We start from the raw sequence: 13492 nt of genomic DNA, 5'->3' as shown, positions 1-13492 counted from the left end.
AGAGGACATAAGAGAGGATGGCTTAATTATGAGGAAACATGAAATATTTGAGGAAATAAATAACCTTGGTATTAATAAGGTGATAGAATTTGATGACATATCATCATGCATCTTAAGGGAATGTTCTGGGAATCGGCAGTAGCATTGTCATGCTTGCTTAATAAGAGTCTTAAAACAGCACAGGTTCCAAGGGAGTGGAAGGAGGGTAAAATTGTTCCACTGCATAAATGTAATGATAAGGCTGTAGCTTCAAATTACAGGCGAGTCTGTAAATCTGGAGTTCTGGTGAAGGTACTGGAGAGATTGGTGAATAGTAGGATACCAATATGGGTTGATAACAGCGGTATTCTTTATGGTTATCAGCATGGGTTTGTTAAAGGGAGACATATTTCACCAACTAACTTATGTACTATAACAAGGTGACAAATACATTGGACAGTGGAGGATGTATACTGTGGTGTACTTGATTTTGCAAAAGCTTTTGATAGACTGTCACATGACAAGCTGGTAAATAAATTGAAACAGATGAAATTGGATAACAGCCTTCTGAACTGTATCAGTCACTGGCTGCCAGATAGGTATCAGAAAGTTGTATATGGAGGTGCAGTATCCCAAAAGAGAGAGGTCACTAGTGGTGTACCTCTTTGGTCAGTTTTGGTACCATTATTATTCAATTTGTATACGTTACGAAATTTGTGGATACAATAATTATAACATTAGGATACAACTACCGTGTTAGAGTAAAACTTTAGTTTAATATAAACCAAAATATACACTTGACGTTTCGACCTTCATATTAAGGTCATCTTCTGGAGTATGCATATATATACAAAGAAACAATCTACATGGCCTGCTTAAGTTACTGATCAACTGTTAAAACTGTTTGCCTGACCTCTAGTGCTAAAAAAAATAAAAACCTGACTACATCAAAGCTATAGTCCTGTTATTATTCTCTATTAGGTTACAAAGTTAAATTAAGCTAGAGAGTAACATGTTTATACAGAAAATAATAGATAAATAAATAAAAATAAAATAAAATTACTTGTATGAGTATACATATAAATTGCAACTGATATGGATAATGGCCAATAAAAATTGCTTAGAGTTTTAAAGTCAGGGTTTGCTGGAAACTAAATGGGCTGAATGTGTGCAATTCAAATTTTTGGGATTTTTAAGCCCCCATTATTATTAAGATTAGGGTAATTAATCACAATTTCACAGGCTTCTTTAAATTTCAGTTCATACCAAGTTTTTGTATGATGCAAAGAACAAATACTTTTCCAAGCAATTCAATGTAGGGTGTTAAGAGCATGATCTGAGAGGCCTGCTTTGCCAAAATTATTATATTTAATGTGTCATTTATGTTCTTTTTTATGGATAGGGATTGTATGTCCAGTTTCTCCAATATAAGGTAAGTTACAGGTGCAATAGATGCATATAAACTCCAGTGTGTGTGCCAGTGAGGGAAGAGAATCCTTAGAGGTGTTGAATAAATATGTTTTTTAATATTAAAGGTGGTTTAAAAGCGGCATTAAGATTATAATGATGTAGGATTCTATTAATTTTTTCTGATAACCCTTTAATATATGGTTTTATTATAATCTATATTACTTTTTGATGAAGTTTTATGAAGAATTTTATTAATAGTATTTTTGCTATATCCGTTATTTATAAATGTATTGCTAAAAATTTTTAATTATTGTTTAAGAGCTACCTTCGCAAAAATTTAGAGTCATCAACACCCTCAAAAACAGCAATAACAATCACTTAAACAAGAATTGTTATCAGCTTATCTTGTGGCATCCTGTCAAATGCCTTCGCTAAATCCAAGAAAATGGCAGTATATGCCTTTCCCTCATCTATTGCGCTTGTAACTTGCTCTGGTGGCGGGCTGTAGATGGCATCCACCAACTACACCAGCATTGGTGTAGCTGGTGGATTGAGGAGAGATGTGGAGTAGGTGTCCTCCCTTGATGATGTGTCACGTAATAATAATAATGATACTTTTTCTGATTGTTTTGCACAATACAATATATTCATCACTAAAAAACACACGTACTAACCACAGTGATGAGTTAGTAACTCTAGTTGATAATTCACCACAGGTTTCATTGTATAAAACAATAGTATATTCAGTTTTATCCTGTAGGTTATTTGTTTATTTTGTTTCTCTTCATTCTTCATAAGCTGTTTTGTTTCTGATCTGTGGTACTAGCTAGTTCATGTGAGCATTGTAAAAGGTAATAATGTCATTACTTTCTAATGGATCTGCATTGTCATCTATAATAAGATTTTTAAATCTGTTGTTTAGTTCATATTGGAATATATCTTTTTTAATGGTGAGCTTGTATACATCTATGTTTTGCATTAATCTTTGAAACATTTTTTCTTTTATTCTTTCTTTTAAGATTACACGGTGATCAGCACTCACATTTGTAAATTTAGGGACACAAAAACACACTTGTTGAACAGATTATTTTATTAATTACTAATAAAATAAAACTTGGCATTTCGACCCCTGTATCGAGGTCATAATCGGAAGAATACAAGTATAAGGAACCAAGCTACATGCTCGTGCCCTGTAGACCGGTAAACTAAATCTAGGTAGTTAATTAATCCTTTTCCCTAGCGTGACCTCTAGTGGGAAAAAAAAAAATTAAAATTAAAAAAAATAATAAAATAAAATAAATAAAAAAAAATAATAATAAATAATAATATATAAAAAAAAATAAATACAACTACAATAAACTGCTAAAGTCCTCATGTATTAATGTTCTTCTGGGTAGTTCTGATTGTTATAATATGATTTCTTTCAGTTGCTATTGAATGTTACAAACACTTCACCAGGTTGTCTTCTTGTAGTGGGATTTTTCTATGGCTAGTTTAGGTTGTTATACAGGTTGTAGATGGGTCCTCCACATTCTTGAAATGGTTAGGCCATCATTTTTGTTGCGATTTGGGTTGTGTTTGAGCATTTCACATGACTCTTTAAATTTTCTCTCAAACCAGGTTTTGGTGTGGTGTAGGGACTTGGTATTTTTCCAATCAATTCTGTGGTATGTTTGGAGTGCATGGTCAGAAAGGCTGGTTTTACCAAAATGGAGGTATTTATTTATTATTATTATTATTATTATTGTTCTGGGAAACTCCAAGGAGTCGACAGACTCATCGAGGGAGGCCCTAACATCATGTCAAGAACAACTATTCAACATTCACACAGTATCTATCATACCTTGCCTTGAACTCATTCACGGTCGTAGCACCCACAACAGACTCTGGAAGCTTATTCCACTCATTTACCATTCTCCAAGTAAAGAACCTAGCTCTAACACCCTTGTCAACCACGCTCTTGCCCAGCTTCCATGCATGGCCCCTAGTCCTCCCACCACCAGTCATATTTTCAAAAATATCTTCTGGATCAATCTTATAAAAACCCTTCAGTAATTTGAATGTCTCAATCATATCACCCCTCCTTCGCCTATCGTCCAATTTCTGCAACCCACAAATCTTCAACCTATTCTCATAAGGTTCATTCCACAGACCTGCTATCATCTTGGTAACTCGTCTCTGGACCCTCTCCACTTCCTCCCCATCACGAAGAAACCCTGGTGCCCATAGCTGGGCACAGAAGTCCAGATGGGGTCTTATCAAGGCTCGATACAGAGGAACAACAACTTGTTCGTCTCTGCATGTTAAAGTATTTTTCAGAAGCCAAGTGATTTGGTGAACTGTTTTAGTTACTTTTGCAATGTGCCCCCTAAACTTCAACTCCCTATCCACCAACACTCCCAAATCCCTGGCCTCATCAATCTCCTGGAGTATGGTTCCACCAATGCGATATACTGCTGCTATTCTTTTCACCCCAAAGTGGATAACCTTACACTGTGCCACATTAAATTGACATCCATTTTTCCTAGCCCAGTCCTCCAAACTATCCAAATCATCCTGTAAAATTTTGACATCCTGTGTACTCATAAATGCTCTACCCAACTTTGCATCATCAGCAAACAAGTGAACACTTCCTCTCAGATCCTTTCCAATATCATTGATGAACAAATTGAAAAGCAGTGGTCCAAGAACAGAGCCCTGTGGCACTCCACTAGTCACAAGACGTCTTTTAGACTCCACTCCTGAATAAACTACTCTTTGATATCTCTCCTTCAACCACCCTCTTATCCATCTCACCAACCCTATATCTATACCCATCTGCTCCAGTTTACTGATTAGGGTTCCATGTGGTATCCTATCAAAGGCCTTGGCAAGGTCCAATAGTATCACTGTAAACCCATTACCCCTATCCAGTTCAGCCGTCACTGTGTTATAAAACGTGAGCAAGTTACTGGGGCATGATCTACCCTTCACAAAACCATGTTGTCCCCCATACAATATCCCATTTTCATCTATCCAATCCTGTATTCTTTTCTTGACTAATTTCTCTAAGACCTTGACAATGATTCCTGATATGCTAATCGGTCGGTAATTTACAACAGCAGTCTTGGAACCACCTTTATGCAGTGGAACTATTTTCCCCTCTTTCCACCCGCTCGGGACTAACCGAGACTCGAGACTCAAATTAAACAAAATGGTCAAGGGTACTGACAATTCTTTAGCTGCTTCTCGTACAACACGAGCTGGTATACCATCCAATCCCACAGATGTATTGACATTGAGGTTATGCAATAGACTACTCACCTCCACTTCATTAACCACAATTCCCGTATAATCTACTGGTTTATTCGTTTCTGCAATGTCACCACCTGGATGATATACTTTTGCAAAGTGCTCGTCTTGTCTGATTGGGATAGTTTGCCCTGTTTCCCCTATGTATGGTATGTTACATATGCATTGTATTTTGTATACCCCTGGGTGGGCTAGGTGTGGAAGAGGATTTTTAGAAGAACTGAGTAGGTGTCTTAATTTATTTGGGGGTTTAAAGGTGGTTTTAATGTTGTATTTGCAAAGTGTTCTGTCTATTTTTTCAGAAATGCCTCTAACATAAGATATGGCAATAGCATTCCTGAAATCTTTTTTGTTCTTACTGGTATCTTTATGGAGGATCTTGTGAATAGTTTTTTTTACTGTATCCATTTTTGATAAATGTTTCGTTGATGATCTTGTATTCCTGGTTTAGAGCCTGTTCATTAGAACAAATAGTTAGGGCTCTGTGTTTAAGGGTGCTTATGACACCTAGTTTTTGTGTTGGGTGGTGGTAAAAATTTTTGTGTATGTATTGGCCTGTGTGTGTAGGTTTGTGGTAAACTGAGAAGGAGAGACAGTCAGAGGGAAGACGTGTGACAAGTGTGTCTAGGAAAGGAAGAGAGTTTTTTTTTTTTTTTTTTTTCATTTCAATGGTGAATTGGATACGTTTGTGTTGTTTGTTTAGGTGGCTAAGGAATGTATTTAGAACTTCGTGGCCATGGGGCCAAATGGTGAAAATATCGTCGACGTATCTGAGCCAAATTTTGGGCTTTAGATATGCTGTCTGTAGAGCACGTTGCTCAAAGTCTTCCATATAAAAGTTAGCTATTGGGGAAGAAAGTGGTGAGCCCATGGCTGTACCTTCTTTTCGAAGGTAAAAATTGTTTTGCCACACGAAATATCCGGAGCGGAGTACGTGGGCAAAGAGGGCCGTGATGTCATGTGGAAATATGTTCTGTAGGAGCAGGATCGTGTCATTGATTGGGACATTGGTGAAAAGAGAAGTTATGTCAAAGCTGACTAATAAATCTTGGTCGTTGAGTGTAATGTTTTTAATTTTATTAATGAAATGTTGTTGTGTATTTTTTATGTAGGAAGGGGACTGACCTATCAATTCCTTGAGTGTGGCAGCTAATTTTTTGGCTAAGTGATAATTTGGGCTGTCAATTCCTTCAACAATCGGATGAAGTGGTATGCCTGGTTTCTGTATTTTTGGCAGGCCATAAATTCTGGGTGCACGGGCATACTGAGGTATTAATTTTTTTGTTGTTTCTTGTTTGAAACATTTTTCTTCTTTCTTTTTGGCAGTTTATTTGAATCTTACTATGTACCATATGATGATCACTTCCAATCTTGAGGGTGTTGATAACAGAACAGTCCTGAAAGATGTTTTTCTTATTGCTGAGGATAAAGTCAGTTTCAGTAGTTTTTCGATTTGGACTTTTCCCTGTCCACTTCCTGCAAATTCTATTAACCTTGCTCCTCTATCATCTTTCATGCCATATCCAAAATTTCTCATTGAGCTTTCATCTGATTGTTGTATACCATTTGAATGACTTATTGTTGTGCATAGACTTGGATGATCTTAAGAATATATCTTTTTGAGATTTGGACAACAATACTTATAGATAAGATATACTGCCAAATTGGTATACATAACACACGCACACATGCTCTCTTTTATAAGTAGAATGTTATTTGAGTGATTAACCTCATATATTCCCATATTCACTTGTGCCTTAATATGCTTTTTTCAGATGCAATTAAAGATTATATCACTCATACAGGCAAGAGTGAAATTCAAAATTGCTATAGTGATTTCATAATTATACCAGGATTTATGGCATTTTAATTCCAGTATTAGAGTGATCCTATCGAAATTAAGTTCTAAGGATGCTTTAGCGCATTAACTCTAGTTGATAAATGAAAATCTATTTACTTTCACTAACTATCACTACTGGTTAGGTTCTCTTTTTATAGATTCTTTTGTGAAAACTGTTGAAATATAATGAAATTTTTTGTGCAGTTTCATATTTCCAATGTCCTCAAGGCAACTGAAGATTTGTGGAAATATGAAAAAAAAGAACAAAATAAGCTTGAGTAATAATAGCAGCAATGAAGGAAAAAAATACTAAGTAAATAATGTGAAAATTAGTGTTTTTTTGTGGCTATTATGCACAGGACAACAAATATGCTTGCCCATTTGCACATACTGATGAGTAGATTTTGCCAGCTGGTTAGTAGAACTGGACAAAATAGAAAATTTTTTATTTAATAAATAGTCACTTTCTAACAAAATCTTTTTACCTTATATCGTCTTCAGTAGCTTAATGGGCCACATAGGTTTCCCACTATGACTTGCTAAGTCAGAGGCTGTCTGGAGTAAGGTGTTTATCCAGTTGTCTTAGATCTTTGATTCAGCAGCAATCATCAATTTATGGAACTCCTATTAACTTAAGACAATAAAAAATGGGGTCTCGAGCAAGTACATTTTTTGCATAATTTAAATTATTTTTTCAACTAAAAATTGTAATGTAACTTACATTTAATGATATTTAAAGAAATGTAATAATGTAATAACTCACTCTCTTACTCATAATAGATGTGCTTTTATTAATTTTTTTAAACTTTTTTCAGTACTTCAGGAAGAACTGAAATCTTTAGACAGAAAAAATAAGCATACTAGTTACATATCAGGTCAGTGTACCAATATTGTATATGCACATAACTAATAATACTAAACAGGTTGCACATTGTAATAATATGGTATATGCACATATCTAATAATACTGAACAGGTTGCCCATTAAGTTTTCCAGTTGGACTACAAGAGCTGTTTGTCAGGAACTAAAAAACTACTTAAGTGAACCTTATTGTTAAGATTTGAAAGATTCATTAATTGTTATTTATTTATTTATTTATTTATATTTTTCTGATTAATGTATTATTTATTAACTACCTTACTCCATAGGCTGTCTGGAGTAACGTGTTAATCCATTTGTCTTAGATCCTTGATTTCCACATCCATCCACCTGCCTTGTCCAATTTTTGTCAATTTTATTTGTTTGCACTAATTTGAACCATTGGTTTGCCATCTAGATATGGCCAAGCCACTCATTTCTCTTACTCATAAGTGATAGAATGTTGGATTGTTGATACAGGCTTCTTAGTTATTAGTCACATCCATGGCACATATTCAGTGGAAAAGTTCGGAGAAACTTGTACTCCTACCTATGACATTTCCAAAGCCTTCAATTGTGTTAAATCATGGCCTGCTCAATAAATTGCCATCCTTTGGTCTTTGGTCTCTCTGCCATCTTCTGCAATTGGGTAGTCAGGTTTGTTCTCTGCAAGTCATGGTACATAGTTTCCTCTTTTCAAGCTTCACCATCGATGCTGGAGGACTTCAAGACTTTGTCCTATCATTTTCTCTCTTTTTCTTGTTCATAAATGATCAGCTCGCAATCACCACTAATCCTATCATCAGCTTTCCTGATGATAGTATTCTCCACTCATCCTTCTCATTTGACAAACCATCCAATACTCTGATATCCCAGGTTACAAAATCATCTACAACAAATGCCTTAAACATTGATCTTCATACTATCCTTCAATGGACTGAGAACAACCTGGTCATGTTCAATGCCACCAAAACACACACACTTGTCTTTTTTCTTGCAAAAGAGATTTCATTTCACCTACCCTTACCCTCAGTAAGACACAAATCAACAGACAAGATCTGTAACAAGATCCCTTTACTGTGCAACTGAAGATCACTGAACCTGCATCTTCTCTTTCTGTTTTATTCTGTCCACCCCTGTTTTCTGGAAAAGCCTTCTCATGAAGTATTCTCAAACCATTACCACTTGCAAAAAATGTCAATAAACTTCTTTCTCAGTCCTCATCTGGACCCAAAACATGGCACCAATGTGTTTATAGGTGTCTTGACATACAGCATCAATATTTAAAAAAAAAAAAAAAAAAAAAAAAAAAAAAAATTCATTATGTTGATTGCAAGAATCCCCCTACTCCCAAATCATTTTCTTTTGTTGTTGACTATTGTTGTTATTATACAGGTATCTCCATGGAGTCGGAAGACTCATCATGGGAGATCCATTATTTGCTATTCACACAACACATCATACTTCTCCTTAAACTATTCACTGATGAAGCACACTCTTACACAGTTTCAGTTGGTGATCCCTTTTCTCTCTCTTCCTGCTATGTGTTGAAAAATGTGTTCATGTCAATCCTGTAAAATCCTTTTAATATCATCTCTTTTCTGCCTATCAGATATTTTTTGAAACCCATAGATCATTAAAATAAGTTATGAATAACGTTCAACATCTAAGCTTGTCTATAGATAAAAAGAAAAGAAAGTAAGTTGATGGAAATGTGAGACTTTTTTTTTTTTTTTTTGCATTTATGCTCCTCTGAAAATCACATCTGTTTCTTTGTCTTTGGATACTAAGCATTCAAACTATTCCAGATATGAAATGCATTCAAATGTAGGCTATCCCTCTTATGCATGTTCATTTTTCCTTCAATCTCACCACACATCCAAATACTCGCAATTATTTCTTTCTACAGGGTGGCTATAAAATAACTTTCCCTCTTTGGAGGCATCTGTAGCTAAAACCAATAAACGGAACAAGACCAAATTTTATATTGAGACTTTTGAAGGCATGGGGAGATGATTTCCGCGAAAAAAAAGATTTAGTACCAAAAGTCGCCGGTAGGGGAAATTTTGGTACTGGCAGAGATGAAAACAAGCAAATAATTACATTAAAGGCAGATAAAATGGAATAATAACATTTCGACAGTGTAAGCAACAACCACGTCGCTCATTCCAGCTGGATATGTGGCGCATTACAATGATAATAAGAATAATAATAATTAAACTAAAACAACAATTTGTGAGAGACACAGAAATTAATGTAGTGATTGAAATCACAGGAAATAATGTTTTATTCATCAGAATCAGGGTCCCCTGGACTACATACATGATTTTCAATGTGCTGACCTTTCTTGTGTACAACAAATTGCATCCGGTGTGCGACATGCCCTACAGCTGAGCATAAGGAGTCAGATTGGATGCTCATAACAGCCCGTTTTATGTTCTCTTTCAAGACATGCAAGATGGGAACGCCACCAACATACACAACAGATTTCAAATACTTCCACAGCCAAATGTCACATGGAGTGATGTCCGGGGATCGAGGCGGCCATGCCTTTGGAAAGAACTGACTGATAACCATCTCATTACTGAAATGCTGGTGTAAAAGGTGCTGTACAGAACGTTCAATGTGTGGCCGTGCTCCATCCTGCATAAAAATTATGGAGTCCAAACATTGCCTTTGCTGCAATGCAGGAATGACAAAATTTTCCAGCATTCGTTGATAAATCTCTCCAGTAATGGAGCAGGTTACAGAACCTGTAGGGGTAATACACTCAAAAAAGTATGGTCCAATTATGAAATTGGCTGTGAAGCCATACCGCACGGTAATACTTTTGGAGAATGGAGTGGTACTTGCTGGATTGCTTGAGGATGTTCAGATGCCCAATTTCTGCAGTTATGAGTGTTGACCGACACATTCAGATAAAAATGAGCCTCATCACCCCACAATATTCTCCAAGGCCAGTTATTGTCAACCTCCATTCGGGCAAAAAATGTTAGTGCGAAGGTTATGCACTTATCGTAATCTGCGGTAGTTAGTGCTTGTACACGACTGAACTTATACAGATAGAAGTGAAGCATTTTCCGTAAGATTTTTCAGACTGTACCGTAAGCCATATCAAGTTCGCGAGCTATGGCATGAGCACTTGGACCAGTACTGGTCCCTGTTTCGTCGAACACCGCAGTAGCAACTTCTGGTACTGTCTCTTCTTGCACTGCTTTCTGTCCTCTGCCAGGTCTAACTCCTAGTGATCCAGTTTCTTGAAACCTCTTAATCACAGCTCTCAGTGCTACAGCTGACATAGGACCTGTACGCAGGTTATGAAGCCTTCTAAATTCCCGAAAGGCCGCTACGGCATTGCACTGTTTAAGGTAAAACAACTTAACAAGTAAAGCACGCTGAGACAAGGTTGGACTCATATTGAGCACAATTCATCAGTCATTTGAATAACTGCCTGAATGTTCCCAATCCCTTTTTAAGTGGAATTGGTGGCGCTGCTGTCATGTACGCACAGTAAAATTTGCATAATCCTTTTTACCTTCGTTTACTGCAAATATTTGACTGCTTTTGGCTCCTCTAGCACCAAAATTTCCTTTATCAGCGACTTTTGGTACTCAATCTTTTTTACATGGGGATCATCTCCCCATGCCTTCAAAAGTCTCAATATAAGATTTGTTCTCATACCATTTATTGGTTTTAGCTACAGATGCCTCCAAAGAGGGAAAGTTATTTTATGGCCACCATGTACATTAATATTAATTAATACTGTAATTTTAAGAGAAAAACAATTGCAAACAGCCAGATAATTAATAACTTATATTTCCTGTATTTATATTTAATATACAATTTCAACATGAGTCTTAGATTAGTCTAGGTCCCAAAGGAATGGAAAGATGCCAGAATTGTTCTGAATTCTAAGTTTAGAATTCTAGGCCAATCTTCTTGTTTGGAGTTGTGGTCAAGATGTTGGTGAAGCTAGTGGGGACAAGGATTCAGAACTGGGTGGACAGCAGTAGAATTCTCTTTAATGGACAGCATGAGTTTGCTAAAGGAAAATCATGTTTTAGCATTCTACATGTTATAAGAAGGTGATGAATACATTGGACAAAGGGAATGCATATACAGTAGTATATTTAGATTTTGCAAAGGCTTTTGATAGATTACTACACGACAAACTTGTAGTTAAATTGGAACAGATGGGGTTGAATAGTAGATTAGTGCATTACGTTGGATTGGAGATTGGCTGTCTAATTGGTATCAACAGGTTGTGTATGGGGTAGTGATATTTGAGAAGAGGAAAGTCATTAGTGGCATGCCTCAGGGGTCTGTTATGGGGCCATTCTTGTTTAATTTATATGTAAATGACATTGGAAAGGATTTAAATGGTGATATACAGATTTGCAGATGATGCAATGCTGGGGAGAGTGATGAGAAGTAGAGCAGATTTGTAAGAGGACCTAAGTAGACTGTCTGAATGGGAAAGTGTGTGGGGATGTCAGTTTAATGTTGCATAGTGTAAGGTTTTAAAATTTGGGAAGCAAAGATGGGATGCAGGGTATAGGATTGTTGGGGATATTTTGGAGGATATGAAGGATTTGGGGGTTGTGGTGGATAGACTTGAAATTTTGTGGACATTTTGCTAAAATTGTCAGGACGACACAGCAGATTATGGGAATTATGCAGAGAACAATGACATATAAAACACGTATCAGATCGCATATGGATTACTGTGCACAGATTTGGTCACCAGGTTTTCAAAAGGATGATGAGATGTTGGAGAGGATCCAGAAACAATCAACTAAGTTGGTTTCTGGAATATGGAATATGAGGACAGATTGAGAGAATGCAAATTACACAGCCAAGTAGATGGAAGAGAGGGAGACATGATCAAGACAATATACATTGGTTAGGAGTATTACAAAATTAGCATGGATGTAGAATATCTGGGAATGGGGAGAATGAGGGGTCATCCCTGGAAGCTGTATAAGGTGGGTGTGAGCAAGGGAGTGAGGAGTTGATTTTCTGCATGGAGAGTGGTGGGTGACTGGAATGCATTGTCTGAGAGTGTGGTGAGCGAGGACAGTGAATTCATTTAAGTTGAGGTACAATGAGCTGTGCATGTGAGAGTGGAACCTCCCATAATGAAGCAGAATGACTCTTGACTCCATGGAGGTCCAAATAATAATAATAATATTTCTGAACTGTAATATCATAGCTTAAAACACAATTTAATTATGCAGTTAAAATTTAATTTTTGCATTACATTAAAAAATTATTTAAGAAAAAATTTTATTTAAATTCTCTTATTAGGGATGGTTAGAAAAACATCTTATTTCTTTATGCTCTCAACTCTGTTATTATACAATTATATGTTAATGTAGATTATTTAAATTTCAGGACCTTGGTTTGACATGTATTTAACATCACGTGTTCCTATTGTTTTAAATTTTAATCCTTTTATGGCTTTTAAAGATGATCCTGATTTTAGCTATAATGACCAGGTAGGAAGAATTTATTTTTTAAATCTCATTATAAAAGACTGATTAATAATGACTATTTTACAAATCTATTATTCATATAAAGTTGCTTGTGAGTTTTCTGTGACCAGACTTGAAATGAAGAGAGCAACGTAGTTATATGTTTCTAAACATATAATTAATTTCCTTATGGTAGGATTTGTAACTATAGAAATTTGAAATAATTTAAATGTAATTATTTAAGAACATTTGAAAGAATAAGCATTTAAATTATTAATTTGTAATTAATTACAGGATGCCAGATAGGTGCAAGTTGCTTTACTGCATACTGAATAAAAGTGAGAGGCTGACTCATTTAATGAAATATTTGATGGATATGACATGTTAAACATCGCAAGTGTTACTTTTTTTTTCCTCTGTCTTTTCCTCTCATAATACCTCTAGTTCTGTTAAAGTATATATAGTTTATTTTTATTTGAAAGAATGGTGACTATAGAGAAGACAAAGATAAAATGTAAACAAACAAATGAAGGTGAAAAAATGTTTTCAAGACTCAAGGAATGGGGGGAAGAGAGATTAGAAGTGGAGAGAGAAGAACATGAGGGAGAAGTACAGAGTGTTCATAAAATATTTAAATGAA

The 13492-nt window shown here is 35.8% G+C and overlaps 1 protein-coding gene across 1 annotated transcript in view; it reads left to right on the top strand.

The window, feature by feature from the left end:
• The window catches only part of CPT2 (Carnitine palmitoyltransferase 2), a 153521-nt gene that overhangs the window by 59717 nt on the left and 80312 nt on the right, over positions 1 to 13492 (top strand). The window contains exons 4-5 of the mRNA XM_090401463.1: positions 7336 to 7395; positions 12773 to 12876. Coding sequence (XP_090257589.1) covers positions 7336 to 7395; positions 12773 to 12876 — 164 coding nt within the window. The remainder of the gene's footprint in view (positions 1 to 7335; positions 7396 to 12772; positions 12877 to 13492) is intronic.

The sequence above is a fragment of the Typopeltis vanoorti genome, chromosome 12 (genome assembly GCF_054136105.1).
Source record: "Typopeltis vanoorti isolate ZY-2024b chromosome 12, IOZ_Tvanoo_1.0, whole genome shotgun sequence".
Lineage (NCBI taxonomy): Eukaryota > Metazoa > Arthropoda > Arachnida > Uropygi > Thelyphonidae > Typopeltis > Typopeltis vanoorti.
This window is presented reverse-complemented; position numbering and strand designations above follow the sequence as displayed.